Consider the following 17,072-nt stretch of genomic DNA (forward strand, 5'->3'; position numbering starts at 1 on the left):
CTTTCCCTCTGGGGAAGGCAGGTTGGTGCAGCTGCACTTGCAAATGCTGGAGATGGGATGAGAAAAGATCCCCAGCTCCTTCCCTGGAGCACCTGTGAGACCTCATCCCTCTGCCCCAGCAGCTCTCCATTGCTCCCTGGCCCCCACATCCCTGCCAAGTCCTTGTGTTTTGGACTTCCCAGGAGGATAACAGAAGGGAAGACTCAATTTGAGCTGCAGCCTTTCCTTCTCAGAGGGACTGATGCAAATGCAGGACGGTTTTGGAGCCCTCCCGTGCTGGCTCACTGCCCTATCACACTAACTTTTTGTAGGAATGTTTTCTTAGCCAAGGTGAAATGGATATATGGGCATGTGCACACACGACAGCTCTTTCATCTGCATTACCTTACCTTTTCCTCTAACTCTTTTATTTGTCTTTTTTGGCCTTCAATTCTTTCTTCTAGCTCTTTAATTCTCTGTCAGATTTCAAATAAAAAAATATTTATTAACCAACCGAATACAGATGTACCCAGAAGATGCATTATGTTTGGAGACACAAACTGGATGTGCTGTGCTTCTAAAAAAAACAACAACCAGATTGGGTTTTAAGCTGTGGGTGAATCCTCTGTGAACGTCACTGCAGGTGACAAATTCACGACACCGAAACTCCCTGTTTGCAGGGACCATCCAGGGCAACACAAAATCTGGCCCGAGGGCCCAGCTCTAAGAGCTGGAGCTCACAAGTTGGTTATGCTTCCCTGTGTCCCACCCAGCCCCCCCCCCCGGGTGCCCGTGCAGGGCTGCCAACCTGCTGGGCGTGCTGGATGAGCTCCATCCTCTCCCGCAGGATCTGGGCGTCCCGCTCCCGCAGCTCGCCCATCATCTGCCGCTTCCACTGCTCCACCGCCGCCTTCAGCTTCTCCTTCTCCTCTTCTGAAAGAAGTTCGGAAATTTTGGCTCCAGCTTCTTGCTGCAGGGCATCATAGAGCATGGCTTCTAATTCCAGAATTTGCTAATCAAAAACAATATAAGGCTGTCAGCTTGACCTTTGTCCCTGGTCAGACGAGGATTCTGCGAGGAGCTGAACATCCTACCCTGGCAAGGAGAGGGGTTGGGTGCTGAGCCTCCTGCACGGGGTGGTGCAGAAAGCTCAGTCCAGGGGGAAAATATTCAGGCTGCTTTTATGCTGTGGGGCTCTGAGCAACACTGGGATGGACCCCGGGCCCTGCCTGGTCTGCCTCTCAAAAAGCATGTGGGGGTCAGCTCCTCTGTCGTGAGCAAAGGAAAAGAAGGGAAGGAGAAGGAAAGGGGAAGGAGGAGAAGGGATAAATTAAAAAATCATGTTGTGAGTTACAGATATTTAAAAAACACAATCTTCAGTGTCTGAGATCACCTTACCCAGCTATTCTCAGCAGCAGCAGAGGCTGCAGCACCAGTTCACTCTCCTGCCAGACAGGAAGGACTCCCTGTTGTGTGCTGACAGCATTCTGTACCAGCTACCTTCAAGTGCATCGTGAAGCATTTCTAGCACTTCCCCTGGCAGAGCTGCCAGCTCCAAGAGGCTTTATGCCCAAGGAAAATGTACCAGGTATCTGGGCTCTGTTCCTGCAGTGTCAGGCTGCAGAGCCTTTCCTTCACTGCATCAGAAAATGTCTCTCACACACAGGCAAATGAACCCTCTGGGTTTCCTGAGATACAGAGCTGTGTGGGGAACTGACTGGCAATATTCCCCCAGGGTCACCAAGCCTGGTACCCTCCTAGGGCAGGTGACCTTGCCAGACAATGTCCTTTGCTTCAGAGTCCAAGATGAAGGTGATTCCTTCAGGCCAGCCAAAACCAAGAGCAAATCTTTTTCAGCAAGTTTGATGTGGAGCAAGAGACAAAGCAGCAACTGATGGCACCTTTGCACACTCTGGCCAAAGCTGGTGGTGGCTTGCAGAGCCCTCCCTGTCCTCAGGGGAACACGACTGCAGTAGTGCAGCTTGAACCCCTACACAGGCTGTTAGGACATGCCGTTGATGTCTGTTGTGATAATTCAGCTCAAATCAAAATAATTGTTTTCCACCTGAAGCTGCTGCTGGTGTTTTCTTTCTACACCTTAGCAGAGCCAGGACAGAAGAGCATTTACAGCAATAATTCCATCGTGGCAGGAGTTGCAGTTACTGAGGATAACTAAAAGACAGCAATCTCCAGGGAAGAGCAGACCAGACCTCAGGAGGAGATTCTGCTTTCACTTTTAAAGACGATGCCAACATCCCTGCCAGCAGTGACTGTCTCAGCAAAACACTGTGATTTGAAAGATGGATTTCTGCGGGGCCCCAAATCTCAGTCACACAACCCTCATCCCTCTCTGGTGATCCTGGCTGGTGCAGAAAGAAGAGTGTGGGGACATTCACAGTCTCCAGAGCAGCAGCAGCAGCAGGAGTGTCTGTGTGAGCAAAGTGCCTCTCAGAGCAAAATCCCCCACCAGCAGCAAAGGGAGTGAAAAACCACGCAAAAGCTTAGTGGTTACAGCTGGTAATCCTGTTGGCTGGAGGTAGCAGGGAGAGATTAGCAGCTCCTCATCTCAAGGGGCACAAAGAAAACATGGAAGTGAAGCAGATTATATGAATCAAAAGAGCTGTTGCCACTCCAAATCCTGGGCAGAAGAAAGCTTCCTTGCTGTCTGCAGGAGGTGTGGGTGCCTGGGAGTGAAGCCCACGGCTCTGCCTGGGACACTGGGGTGAGTGTGGGACAATGCAAATAACCCCCAGCTACTTCTGCACAGGCTGCAGCACATTCATCATGCCCCTTCCATCTCCACGGGCAGCAGGGCCAAGGAACTAGTTGTTGCTGGACCCTTTGTTAAACCTGGCATCGCAGAACTGGAGATCCATCTCCTGGATGGAGAGTGAGTGGCTGGCAGTGAGATGCAGGAGTGATGCCCTAATCCACAGCTTCACTGTGCCCCTCAGCTCTCCTGCAGGCACCAAGACCTCACCAGGACCTGCAGACAATGCCATCCTATTCTCCCCACTCTGCTGCTGTTGGAAGTTTCTGCATATTCAGATGGATGGATCTGCTTCAGAGCTCACCCAAAGACATGGGGGATCATGTCTCTCGGGGTTTTTCTTTGAAGACAAATCCTACAGCCTCAACATCTGGCTGCACCAAACTGCTTCTCAGAACAGCTCAAGGCTGCTGGAGATAATCTGGCCCTAGGGCTGAGCCTGCAGGTGACAGGGCTGCTGTACTTTCCAGGGCTCCCACTGTGCACAGCCACTGGTTCCAGATACAGCTCCACTGTTGGCAAAATCACAAAATCATCCTTGCAGGACAGAAAGTATACTGAGTAAAAGCTCCCCCAGGTGGTGTGAGATACAAATGGATAACTGGTAGCCAGGAAAAGGGGCTTAAAGACTCCTTACTTCCCAGAAACTGGGACTCTGCTCAAGATTTAAACTGAAGGAATGAGATAAATCAATAAGAAAATCTATACATTTATGTCTTTCATGAGCATATATCGAGCTTTTCTCTAGCTGAAGGATACAAGACAGCTGGTGACTGCAGAGGTGGGTGAAATGGTGTGGGAACAGCCAGTGATGAGCCTGACCTAAAACCGGTTTCATTTCAAATTTACAGAATCACATCATCTCTCCAGCTATTTGGTTACAGAGGCTATAATCAAAGATCTAAGGACACCTCTCTCAAAATCTCTCTTTTGGAAGGAAAAGAGTAATGATTGAAAACACCATTTTCTTGTCAGCTATTTATCAAAACCTCTGCTAAACTACAGTTTGTATGTAATAAATCAGTATCAAGGTCCTGATCCAGCAAGGACCACGCCAACACAAGGAGCCCTGCCCATAGGGAGCTCCCTGTCAGCCCGGGGTGCAGAGGATTTGTGTCCCACTCAGCCCATGTGCTCCTGGGGGGCTGGGTGGGCAGTGCCCTGCAAAGCAGCGAGTCTGTAGCACAGCCCATGCCTGTCACACCAGGGAAGGTGCTCAGGGGGTTGCAATTCAGCCAAGACTGACATTCCTCACCTTGTGAGCTTTGTCCAGGGACTGTTTCCTGAAGTCCAGCTCATCGTCCAGGTACCCCTTCTGCTTGCTGAACAGCTCCTGGGGCCAAGGGAGAGGGGGTCAGTGCCCGGCCCCTGCCCTGGCTGTCCCCGCGGGTCCTGCCCCACAGCTCCCCTACCTTTTCGTTCTCCAGGTCCAGCATCTTCTGCTGCAGCGCAGCCTCGGTCACCTCGATCTGCTGCAGCCACTGTGCAGACAAGCAGAGCAGGGTGTCAGCCCCCCCGGGGGCAGCTGCCCCCCAGACCTGGGGTGACACACGCCGCAAGCCCTCGGTGACAGTCACTGCATTAATGACACCAGGACACCCTTCCCCCCCCAGGTACTGCTGATGGCTAAGGGCCTTCTTTCCAAGCCTCATTTACCCTCTAACACCGTTTTGCAAGTTAAACATCTTAAAATAAGCAATGTAGAACCACAGAATCATCCCGGTTGGAGGGGACCTTGATGGTCATCAAGTCCAACCATAACCTAACTCCCCCTGCCATCACCTGACCTACCCAGTCAGTGCTTAAATCATGTCACTAAGCACTGTATCTACATTTCTTTTGAACAGTTCCAGGGATGGTGACTCCACCACCTCTCTGGGCAGCCCCTTCCAATGTCCAAATGTCTATTGGTATTGCCTCAGTGTCACCTTTATCTGCCAATAACTAGTTTAAGTGTAATTCCACAGAAAGAACCACGGCATCTTGTGATGAAACCACCATTTACATCACCAGTGTCTTTGAGAGAGCTATTGTGAGAGGCTCAGAGGCTTCAGGATGTGTTTACTGACAAGTGATACAGTTGTTCTTACCTTTTCAGCCAAGGTGAGAACTGTCCTTGCTTGTATGACAACTACTTGCTCTTCATTGGTCAGATTCTGCACCAAAAGCAGAATAGAATTACAACAAATCCCAGTGTTTTGTTATTAATCCACTACTTGGGCCTCTGCTGTATTAAATAAATATGAAATTAAATATGCTCAAGGAACAATAAACTAAGGCAAAGAAAATTAGTATTGTCATGAAATATTGTTGTAGAAACAACTGTAATTATTCCTGCTGAATTCTTATCATACATATAGTTAATTCTTCTAAAAAAGGTGACTCTGGGTTTATTTTTACCCTTCAGGGAATAAACACACTGTTACACAAGACAAGATGAAGCTCAGCACAATGTGCCTCTGAGAAAAGATGCAGTCTGAAATCCTTCAGCTCATAAGCACATGATAATACACAAGCCTTATTTTGCACAGCCAAGGCAACGATAGTTAAGATGTTAGTTATTCAATCCATGTTTTGATGCTTTAAAAAAAAAAAGTTAAATACGTGAATAAACAAAACCAAACAAGTGATAACAATGGCCTATCTTAAAGCTAACTGCAAACTCCCCCTTGTGTCGCCTCTGGAAGTAACACTCTGTGCAACAGGAAAAAGATAAACCAGGAGAAAATAACAGTGTAGACTAGAGGTCACTGATAGCAGCAAAGGAGCCAAGAGGAAGAGAATATAAATTTGAGAAAAGCTGTCAGTTTTTCAGTTCCTGTTTGTCTCCAAGTTGCCTGCTTGTCACAGCTTGCTGGTGATTGAGCTTCTATGTGTCTCTTTTTGGCCTTTGCAAGGACAAGATTTTAGGATTCTTGGTATTTCTGCCCATGTGAATGTCATTAACTGCAGCAGTGGTGAGGATTATTAATTGCATCGGTGCGTTTCAGCTCCTCCACTAACTTCTTGGCACTGGTACCTTCTGTCTACATAACTAGGTATAGTGTATCACTGGCATTTGCTAAAGGAGAAACACTGGCAGTTTTCTCAGCATTTGTTTCTTCTTTCCACTGCTGCTGTTGTAACTTTTTAACACCCCAGTTACCGGGGAAGGTTTATGGGTTATCAGGCAAAGCTCAAACACTGCAGCTGCTCAAGAGCAAAGCGAAGGCAGAGTAAGCAAACAAAGAATCCATGTGTGCACAGTCCCCAGGAAAGAAACCCCAAACAAACAGCAACAAAACCCAAACCACAACGAGGTTTTGAAGTATTTTGCAAATCATTGCACAGTAGAAGCAAGGCAGAGACACCCGGAGCAGGCGCTGCCCAGGAGCCTGGGAACAGGGTCTCCCAGAGCCAGGACACGCTCAGCTGGCAGCCCAGCACCCGGAGCACAGGCTGTGCAGCAGCAAACCAAGGAGGCAGTGCTAGCTGAGGATGAGGGCACGGGTACCAAAGCATGCACAATTTATTAAAGGAACATACACTTACGGCGTTATCCCCTAAAATGTCCAATTTTTTCATCAGCTCTGCTACTACTATGTCCTAACGAGAGAGAAATGGAAAACCGGGAGTCAGAACAGAGCGCCTGATGTTACTCAGGGGCAGGAAAGCAGGAAACGAGCATCCCTTACTGTTACACCTTCTGCCTCACAGTAGACTTGCAGAGGGCTCTTCCCCTCGGTGAAGGGGCCGTGGTGGAAGTTGATGGCAGGCGACCGGCGCTCCCGCTCCTGCAAGGACAGCAACAGGGCGCGTCACAAACGGCAGCTCCACCAACCTGGTAACTGAGGTTTGAAGAGGCTGAGGGCCTGAAAACGTGGCAAAGCAGCGTGTTATCCTTCTGCCCCCCGTGGCTACGGGCACCGACAGCCAGGAGCAGGATCTCCACACTCTGAAGCAGCCCAGATGTGCACGGGAACATTGCCAGCATCTTCCCACCACCCTTCTTCACAGGGCACCACCGTGACCACTTACCTACAGCTTTGACTACATGATATGTTTGAACAGAACTGTACACTTACACCTCACATAATGGCATTTACATTTTGCTTGTAAGTGGCTGCTTTTGTTAATCTCTCTTTGGGGAATTTGTAAAACAGTTTCCAAGAGATTATAGATACAGGCAATGATACAGAAAAGAGAAGGCCCAGTGGGTTGAACACAGTGGTCTAGACCACGTGTTTCCTCCCCTGCAGGTCCAGCAGGAGCTGAAACACAACCATGAATTTTTGCAATGAAAAACATTCCCTTTCTCTTTCCCACAAACGCTCTGCTCTGGTTTTCTCTCTGTGTTTTCAGAACAGATGGGGTACAGTAAAATGTGTATCTACATCATGAGCTAATCTTCTGGATCTTAAAATGCCTCCAGTACACGACTGCCAGCACATCCTATCCAGAATAGCAGTACTGATCCCTGTGTGCTTGCTTGGGGCTTTTTTCCTCCTGTATCAGCACTTTGTACCAATCCCTTTGGTCTCGTTCAGTGCAATGAGGGATGTGACAGTGACCATGGGTCGGTTCCCGTCGTGGTGGTGCCCCCAGGCTCAGCTCACACAGCCCAGGGCAGGCAGGACCCTGCCTGCAGCATCTGCTCACTTCAAGCTCCAAGATCCTGAACTCCAGGAGCTCGTTTTGATCCTTGGCATCTTGGACATCATGTTTCAAGCGAGCTTCCTCGGCTTCCATTTGTTTTATCTGCAAAATACAGAAGCAACATGTTAGCCCTGTGTCCCTTGAGATCTGCTGTGCTGACAGCACAGCTGGGGAACTGCTGGGCTGGGAGCAAGGGCTGAGGGTCCCTGCCCACCCCCCGGGGTCAGCACCCACACTGCAGGAACTTGGGGCTCTTCCCCACACAACCTCATGCTGGGACACTTGATGAGGCAAAAGGAAATGCCAGAAAACCACTTCTTCTGGCAGGTTTATCAGGATTTGTTATTATACCCAGATTGTTTCCAGTCAAGCTGTGTGACACAGATCACAACACTGCACCTTCTGCATTCCTAGATCTACAAATGTTGTTAGAATAATACAAGTAGAAACATTGAACACCTTTTCTACCAGTTCTTGATTTCTTCTATACAACGCTTGCTTCTCCTCAATCCACTTCATGTCCTTGAAAGAGAAATGACCAACATTGCAGGTGAGGCTGCCAAGGCTCAGCACAAACACACTAGCAAGTATTTCACTACATCACACATTGAGAGAAGAGGGACAGAATAATATTGCACATGAAACTGTAATTCCATTCTTTCCTATGATATGAAAGCTCTCCCTTTGCATCTCATTTCAATGGTCTGTAGTAGACAAATGGAACAGAAACACATGGTTAAAAAGCCATTTTCAAATAAAAGATTAGTTTGCATTAAAAGGGACATTTCTAGCTATGGTGCTGCTATTATATTTAAATTATAGTGAATGCAAATTGCTTATTTCTGAATAGTAAGCAAAATGAACCTTATATTGAAGCTGATTTCTTAGTCTGATGGACATGTAAAAGCCACAAACCCCAGAGCAGTATTTATCAGAAAGGTTAACAATAATAACAGGTTAAGATGGAAATGTAAAGATCAAATTATTTAATATTATTCTAAAGTTCTCAAAAATAATGTTGTGTGTTTTGGTTGCTTTGTGGTGTTTTTGTTGGTTTTGGTGGGGTTTTGGGTGTTTTTTTTGGTTTTTTGTGGTTGTTTTTTTGCTTTTTTTGTTGTTGTTTGTTTGCTTGGTTTTGTTTGGGCTTTTTGTGTTGTTGGGTTTTTTTGGCTGGAACAGTAAGACAAAGCTAGAAACAGCTTGGGAACATTTCTTGTATTTCCAGCTGGGGATGGATATTTGCAGCCTGCAATACCTCATTCCCCAGGCTATCCCAAGGCCAGGGGAAGGTCTGTTTCCTGATCCCACTGGATGCTGGCCTGTGAGGTGGTTCCAAACTCTGCACTGTCCCAGTTCCAGGTGCATTTTCCTCCTGGTGCTTTCCTGCAGTGCTGCCCAGGTCAGGGCCCAGCAGGACTGCCCCGTTCCCAGCCTTGGAGCAGGGTGCTGCCTGGTGCAGTGGAGGTGCTTCATACAATCATTCAGGTTAGAAGGGGCCTCAAAGATCATCAAGTTCTAACCCCCCCTGCCATGAGCAGGAAACCCTCCCACCAGACCAGGCTGCACAAAACCTCGTCCAACCCGGCCTTACAAACCTCCAGGGATGGGGCATCAACAACTTCCCTAGGAAACCCATTCCAGTCTCTCACCACCCAATTTCTTCCTAATATCTAACCTAAATCTCCCCTCTTTCAGTTTAAAACCATCACCCCTTGTCCTATCACTGCCCTCTCTGATGAAAAGCCCCTCCCCAGCTTTCCTGGAGCCCCTTCAGGCACTGGAAGCTGCTCTCAGGTCTCCCTGGAGCCTTCTCTTCTCCAGGCTGAACACCCCAACACCCCCAGACTGGCTCCAGAGCAGAGCTGCTCCAGGCCTTTTCTTGCCCTGAGCTTCCGGGGTGCTCCCCATTTTGGAGGTGTGGATGTGGGCACTGGCTGCTCCTGCACCCCCCGAGGGACCACAGGGCTGTGCTGAGCAGGTGGAGCCCCCAGCTCTGCGGGCAGGGGAGCAGGGACTCCTGGTACCCAAGCTCCTTCCTGCCTGGAGAACACCTGGGAAAGACTTCTCAGCACTGGCTAGGGCAGAACATTTGTGACTGGCAAACACCTGGGCCCCAGCTCTGCAGAACCAAGGGGTCCATCCAGCAGCCAGGGGTGCAGTGAGGGCCAGGGGCTGTGTCACCCCCCAAAAGCTGCAGCAGGGCTGGCTCTGCTGAGCCAAAACTCAAGGTCAGGCCAAGGTGACAGGTCCCTGAGCCAGTCATGCACCAGCAGACACCTTGCAGTGAATTCAGATGTTAAAATTACTCAAGTGAAAGTCTTAACATATCAAAGCAAAAATAAGACATGTTAATTATGCCTGACAGGAGGAAAAAGGCAGAGCTCAGCAGAGGTTGGTTGAAGGTGATGTGCTTCGTGTGAATCACTTAGAGCAAATTTCCTAGAGTGCAGTTTCATAGATTATTCAATTGTGTTTCAAATTAATCCTTTTTCAAAGAATGACTGAGATGATTTGACAAGATATTGCATGAGCAGGCTGCACGGGGAGCTCCTCAAACTGCTGAACTAATATACAAATTTACTAGGAATTCAAAGGAAGCATTCACAGCGAAGTTTTCCCAGGAGGACAAACACTTTGGTTTTGCTGAAAATACACAACCCGGGCTGTGCACCTCCTCCTCTCCTTGAAACAACTAATCACTTTCTAATTTAAGGTCTGCTTTTCTCCTTTTAAGAAATATAAAATCTTGTGGAACTACAAGGAAAGCTGCTGGCAAGGAAAGGCTACTGTTACATTCACTAAGTAAACATTCCATTACAAAATAAATCTTACTCCTTTATCTTACCTCCCCAGTTTTCTCCTAGGCAGCAAAAACACTGGTAGTCTCTGAGATTTTTAAACCAGGCTTCTTGCCAAACACAATTGTTCCCTGTCTTTACCATAATACTTTATGTATTTATGTACATCTGCAAATTGATAAGGGAACTGACCTGCTATTCACCAATTTAATTTTCAGGACAAACAAAACAGCAAGTGGGGAGTTAAGGCTGACAGCAGCAAAGATCCACAGGGCTTTAATGGGAGCTGATTTCAGGACTGATGGGGACTTGGGGCTTTGGGGCTGATGTTTGAGATACTACCATCTGTAAATGTGAAGACTGGGGGTTTCAAAAGCCCTTGGATGCCTTGAAACCAAATAGACAATGTATTAATGGCTCTCCTTGGAACTGACGGGCAGGTTTATTGAAATAGTCCTGGCAGGTTACACTGGAATCTCCTAACTGAGGGTGCAGGGGTGGCAGGGGGCTGTGCAGGTCAGGACACAACAGCCTGCAGGGACAGGGCTGGCACGTCTGGTTTGCACAGACTGAAACAGCCATGGAAACGTGGCAGCAGGATTGTTCTCCCCATACACAAACACTCTCCAGCACCAGCAGCATGATAGGGTGACATGAGCAGGCAGTCCCCAGAGCCCCCAGCACCAGGGCTGGAGAAGGGGCTGGGGTTGGGCTGCCTGCATTACCTGCCCCTGCTGTGCAAGAGCCTTCTCCAGGTCTTCTATCTGGGCCTGGGAGCGGTGTATTTCTGCTTGGAGCTGCTCACGTGTCTGTAGGAAACCAGGGAAAAAGAAAAAAGCAATAAACCCAACTTCCTCTAAAAGACAAAAGCTAACACAGCTATGGAAAATACTTCAAATGTCAAATTCTTTTAACAAATACTCTTAAAAGTTCTTTAGCATAATAAATTTGCAGCTGAGCACGAGTCATTAATCATCAAAGGGGACCTGTAAGGTAGGATAATAATTTTGAGACTTAGGTCAAGATTAACATAAACAGCATCCCCTCAGGTAGACAGGACAGCAAACTAGAAATGGCTTCTTGCAGCTGGTGGTGATGGGCTGCAGAGAGCAGCCTTCCCTGCCTCGGAATGGGCTGTTCATAAAAGCAGGGTAACACAAAGGTTGGTTTCCCCATGACAACCACTGAAAATGACAATGTCACAGCTCTGGGCACGCCTGGTCCCTTTACGTTTTTGATGAGTGAAGAAGCTGTCCTAGATTTTTACAGAGAAAGAACTGAATTTTATGGATTTCCCATAAAAATTCTGTCTGAATTTCTCTCATACTGATCAGAGGTGAGAAGACTAAACCACCATAAGGGTGGTTCCCAGGACAGGCTGGCTGGGCTCAGAGACCCCAGAGCCCACCCTGGCGTGCTGGAGGGGCTGGCCAACCCCACCTTAGCTTGGAAACAACCCTGGCGAGCACAACCGGATCCCACCCCGCCATGACAATCCTTTACTTCCAGGTAATATAAGCCATGTAGACCTTAACTTCTCGCTCTGCATCCAACGTGCCTCCGACCTGCTCCTGCAGCAGGGCGTACGCGCGCTGCAGGGCCTGGTACTCCATCGTCAGCTGCCGGAACCGCAGCTCCGTCTCCTCCTTGGCCATGCCCTGGGAATCAGCACAAAGAGGCATTGCTTTATATAAATATATATATTATATTATTTTTTTCTACAATAATTAAAATATCATAGAAGTGGATAATGGAGGATGCTGCTTTGCCGAAGAAGTGCCCAAATTACGACTTTCAAAGCGCGAGTCGGGACGCGCGGTGCTAAGGACCTTGTTTATGTGCCCTCAGGCTGCTGCTCTTCTATCCCTTCAGCATCTCCTGCACACCCTTACTTCATGAAAATGTGATATAGAAACAAAATGTATAATTCCCCCCACCTTGGAAAGATAAAAACTTGCCATCCATGTAACATACTGAAGACTGATTTGCCCTTCCTTCCTGTAACAGGCAAAGGCTCCACATCTGAAGGTGAAAATACAACTTTCTTGAAACAACAAAAGGTTTCCAATCTGGGGAAGAAGACAAGCCTGACAGTCTCCCTCAATTATTGAACCACTGATCTAGCATTAATACTCGTAGCAATGGTGACAACAACATGAAAAGAGCCCTTGATCTCCTTCCCTCTCCTTACAACATCCAGCACTGAAGGCTTTCATGTCAGGTTGGCTGGAATATTTCATTCCACATGAAATGAAATTACCCTGCTGGCTGCACGCACAGACTCCACATTCTCTGAACAGGGGGAAAAATGTCAATACCAGGATGAAAAATAAATAGGCTCATACATATAAAACCAGACCCTGATTCCCTGCAGTGCAGCACACAACTGGTAACCAGCCACAGATCTTTTATGATGGAGATAAGAGTTCTTTAGGTTGCCTTTAAATGGCTCTAATTACAGCCCATGACACAGGTGAAATGGCAGATGAAAACCTGCAGCCAGCTGACCATAACAAGCCTGCAGGTCACTGCTAGCAAAAGACTCTTGTTAAACCCAGAAACATACAATGGTGCAGTGATCTGACACATGCTCGGGAATGCATCCCTAGGGAAGCTCTGCCAAATACCAGGAATCATCTCTTGTGTTTGCATTAGCAGCTACCTCTGTGTGCCCTGCGCTCAGAGCCTGCAGAAAAGGCACCAGCCCCGTATCCCAGCAAGCAGGCAGTCTTTCCTCTGGGGACTGGGGTTTCGTGGGACTGCTTCTCCCTCCAGAAACACAAACCTTGTGCCTTAAGGCTCTGCTCTGTGCCCAGGTCAGAGCGAAGAACAGAAGGACCTGACCCAAACTACACGTGCACAAACCTGCAGCAAACCTCATTGAGAGCAGGTCATCCCAGGCTTCTCCAACTTCTCAGTCTTTTTCAACCTCTAACCTTTAAGCCCATTATAAATCCAACACTCTTAGATTATAACATTTTCAGATTGGCTGGAAGTTGTGAAATGACTGAAGAGCTGAGATCCAGAGATATTAACCAGCATGCACAGCCTTACACTTAACATAAATTTAAACATTTCTGGTCAGAGGTGACAAAGGAATGATGTGACAAACCAGCAATGTCATTCAAAATCAGTACTGATGTTTCAAAATACAAGAACAGATGTTTTTGACAAATACCTCTTCCAAGTCATCTTCAGGAGTGCAAGGGGTTTGGTCTGTCCGGTCAGTTTGGTAGGAGACAGAGGAGCCATCAGACTCCAAGGAACCTTCTTCATCGTAGCCAAAAAACGTCTCCACAACCGGCTTCTGGCAGAGAGAAGGTGTCAGTGGGCACAGCCCTGTGTGGCCAGCACAGTGGGGCCAGTGGGGCCAGGGACACCTGGCTCCACCCTGTGCCTTCGGGGGGTCTGAACACGTGCACCTTCAGAGCAACCTCAACCCCAGGCCTGGGAATTCTCCCTCGCCTGCTTTTTGAAAAGCTGGCCCAGTTCTTTAGGGTCTGCACATCTGAAGTTTTTTCACCCCATGATACAGCTCTAACAACAGCCAAAACTATTCAGACCACTGACCTGCCCCATTTGTTCTTAGGGAGCAGAGAGCCCAGCCTCAAGGCCCCTGCCTTTTTTTAATGTATTCTCCTCCCAGTGTTTAGCTCAGGCAGAGCATTTGTTACTCCTTGTGCATTGAAATGTCTCTGTTAATCCATCACCATCATGTCCCTCCTGTCACTACTGCAACTGTCACACAAAAAGTTACATTTCCAAGAAATGTTCTACTTGAAAAGTTGGAAGTTAATCATAGAATCATCATAGAATGGTTTGAATTGGAAGAGATCTTAAAGATCATCTAGATCCAACCCCCCTGCATGGGCAGGGACCCCTCCCAGCAGCCCAGGTTGCTCCAAGCCTCATCCAACCTGCCCTTCAACACCCCCAGGGATGGGGCAGCCACAGCTTCCCTGGGCAACCTGGGCCAGGCTCTCACCACCCTCATAGTGAAGAATTTCTTCCTAATATCTCATCTAAATCTCTCTTCCAGTTTTGATCCATTAAATCACCACAACAATGTTTTAGATTGAAGAAATCCAGCTGCCTACTACAAGCTAGTTTCTGTTTATAACAATGAGGGTACTGGTGGCAAAGAAAGATTTACTGTTAAATGCTTGAAAGGCAAAGGTGATATTTCAAATGTAATTCTAAAGAAATGTTTAATTGATGATTTACAAAAACATTTCAAAATTTAGCCTTTTTTTGGTTTAATTTGCAGTGGATAACTTTGGAAGGAGACAAAAATGTAGCTCAGTTTGCAAGGCCTGGTTGCCACTTGCAGGAGTTCAGGACTTGTGTCACCTCAACTGCAATGTGTTAATTATAGATGTATTAGCTCCAACAGCACCTTAATTCTTCAAGTGTAGCAGGCAGCTTGCTCCAGGTCCCTGCCACCGATACCTCACACCATTGTTACAGGGTTAATATTTACATTAACATCCTGCCAGGTCTGCATTAACATTTTCTTTTTCTCTGAGCTCCAACCCTGGCTTCTTGTAACCAGCAATTTTTCCACGTTACTAAACTCCACACTGAATTATTTACAACCTACACGTGTTTCCCGGCAGCGCCACGAAAAGAGCATTTGGAGGTGTCTCAATTCATGTCTCATCTGAAGACCATCCCATACCACTGAAGTCCCAGGGGGCTGCTGGGGGCAAACACAGAACATGCTGGTCCTGTGTGATGCCAGTGGTTCCCCTGCCCCTCCCAGGCCCTTTCTGAATATCCCAGCACAGCCTGGGAGTGTCCTTGAACCACACAACCCAAACTGAAGATCAGGTCCCATCTGCAGCCCCTCGAGGAGAACGTTCCCCTGTGTGGGGCTCCGAGGCTCTCAGAGCAGCCCAGGGAGCCAGCAGGCCCACCAGCATGTCACAATACAAGCTTTTTTCTCACCTTAGGAATTCTTGCCATCTTTTTCCTTTGCTTCCTAAACCTTAACAGCTTATCACGCTCCTGAAAGAACCAGACACAGACATTAGCTGGTTTCAGAGAAGTGTTTCTTTTAAAGTAACTATGTAGTCATCACTGGGCAATCTAGAAATAGTCCTGTCGGTGCTGGCAACTGTCTCAAAGTGAAGCCACCATCAGTCAGGGCTGTCTGTGCCCTCTGGGAGGTGCACACAGCCCAACTACACAGAATTCAGGACAGTTTGAACCCAGCACTTGCAGTCTCAGCTCCTTCTTTAAGGATCTGCAGGTTCCCAGTGCCTCCAAGTCAAGGTCTGAGGATTCATTGCTGCCAGTAAATTTTTCTGTTCAGTGGATATTGTGTCACTCTTCAGAGAGTCATGTCTATTTTTTATAGTACCAAAAAAACCCAGTCTTATTCTGGATTGCAAACACAGGCAAAGGCCAGGATTGCAGAGGGTTGGTAAGAGGATGCAATGGTACTGTGGCCATTGATGATGTGCCACTCCCATCAGCTCAGTGGCAAACCCTAACACCAGCAGCAGTGAGAGGAGAAAACCAAAGACTTGGTTTGCTTGGCAACACAGGCAGTGCTGCAGACTTGGCAATGAAGAACACAGCAGTCAGGTTTATCCAGACATATCCGCAGCTCAGCTCCCAAAACCTTTACCAAGAGTAACAAAGGGATGAGTTGGGAAAGGGCAGGGGCAGAACAGCCAGTGTGGGGGAGACAAAGCTAGTGGTAATCAGACCCCAAAGAGGATGCAATTCCAAGGTGACCCTGAGATGGGGAACACTCACTGTTGGCCATTAGGACAGGGTGACCATGCTGACGTTTGACTAGGAGGTCATCCTACCACTTGAAAAAGCTTTCATCTCTCACCAGAGCTTTCCTCCCCACCATCACTATCTTTTTCTCTGGTGAACAACTTCTGCCCTTTATAATATCTATACTGAGAAATACACTGAGTTAGCTTGCTGTCTGATCAGAGTTTTAAGTGATAATAAACATCACCATGCCCTGTGTGCTTTTCATGAGTTCAAAGCTTACAGAAGATGAGGATAAAGTTAACTTCATTCTTACCATGACACTCTTCACGTATCCAGCAGTTTCCAGGGTCTAACAAGAAAGAATGAAATGATGCCATTAAGTGTACAGACATTAAAAACAGAAAATAGTTTCTTTTCTTGAGGAGCATTGAGATTTGAGCTTTTGCTCTTCCCAAAGACTGAGAACACAGCACTGCAGAGCACCCTCCCTGCCCACAGCAATGTTAGCCCTGGTGCTGTCTCCAGCTGAAGGAGCTCCAGGAGTTTCTCAGGCAGGTGCAGGGTCTGGATCCCAGTGTAACTACTGGAGGTGCTGCAGTGGTTCTGTCACACCAGGGCAGCACAGGTTGAAGAGATTTTTCCAAACACTGCACCTCAGATAACTTATATTCTGGTCAGCCACTACTGATCCCAGCAATGCCCACTGTGACCCACTGGTGCAAGCTAAGTCCATCAGCTGGCAGAGCCCCAGCACCCCTTCCTTGGGCTCCCTGCTCTTCTGCTGTGGCCTTAGCTGACCTGGCAGGACAGCTGCAGGGTTACATCTTACCTTGGAGAGCTCATCAATGAGATTTTGTTGTTCAATGACTTGCAGCCTCAGGAAATCAACTTCTCTTTCTTCCTGGCTGTGGTCGAGGTCATTTAAAGAGCTTGGTCTCCTGATTGTTCCAGCTCTTTGCCTCTAAAAGAAACCCACAGGGCAGAAGAGGAAATGCTCAGAAGGCTTTGCCAAAGGACAATCCACAACCCTTCCTTCGCAGCTTGGGATGCACCTAAGGGCTGGTCTGGCAGCAGACACAGCTGGAGCACAACACACCAGCTGCTCCTGCTCCTCACCTGCTGCCTGGAGCTCATGGCCACTGGGGAGGACAGCAGGA

General features: G+C 47.9%; 1 protein-coding gene across 1 annotated transcript in view; it reads right to left on the reverse strand.

Moving 5' to 3' along the window:
* JAKMIP3 (Janus kinase and microtubule interacting protein 3) overlaps nucleotides 1–17,072 on the reverse strand; it is a 31,501-nt gene that overhangs the window by 1,629 nt on the left and 12,800 nt on the right. The window contains exons 6-20 of the mRNA XM_009997538.1: nucleotides 16,745–16,876; nucleotides 16,229–16,264; nucleotides 15,130–15,189; nucleotides 13,361–13,489; nucleotides 11,712–11,840; nucleotides 10,908–10,991; nucleotides 7,844–7,906; nucleotides 7,388–7,486; nucleotides 6,424–6,522; nucleotides 6,281–6,334; nucleotides 4,840–4,905; nucleotides 4,162–4,230; nucleotides 4,005–4,082; nucleotides 788–991; nucleotides 390–455 (exon numbers count right to left, since the gene is read on the reverse strand). Of these exons, the coding sequence (XP_009995840.1) occupies nucleotides 390–455; nucleotides 788–991; nucleotides 4,005–4,082; nucleotides 4,162–4,230; nucleotides 4,840–4,905; nucleotides 6,281–6,334; nucleotides 6,424–6,522; nucleotides 7,388–7,486; nucleotides 7,844–7,906; nucleotides 10,908–10,991; nucleotides 11,712–11,840; nucleotides 13,361–13,489; nucleotides 15,130–15,189; nucleotides 16,229–16,264; nucleotides 16,745–16,876 (1,368 nt within the window). The remainder of the gene's footprint in view (nucleotides 1–389; nucleotides 456–787; nucleotides 992–4,004; nucleotides 4,083–4,161; nucleotides 4,231–4,839; nucleotides 4,906–6,280; nucleotides 6,335–6,423; nucleotides 6,523–7,387; nucleotides 7,487–7,843; nucleotides 7,907–10,907; nucleotides 10,992–11,711; nucleotides 11,841–13,360; nucleotides 13,490–15,129; nucleotides 15,190–16,228; nucleotides 16,265–16,744; nucleotides 16,877–17,072) is intronic.

This window comes from Chaetura pelagica, unplaced genomic scaffold (assembly GCF_000747805.2).
Source record: "Chaetura pelagica isolate M959 unplaced genomic scaffold, ChaPel_1.0 scaffold185, whole genome shotgun sequence".
NCBI classification, from domain to species: Eukaryota; Metazoa; Chordata; class Aves; order Apodiformes; family Apodidae; genus Chaetura; species Chaetura pelagica.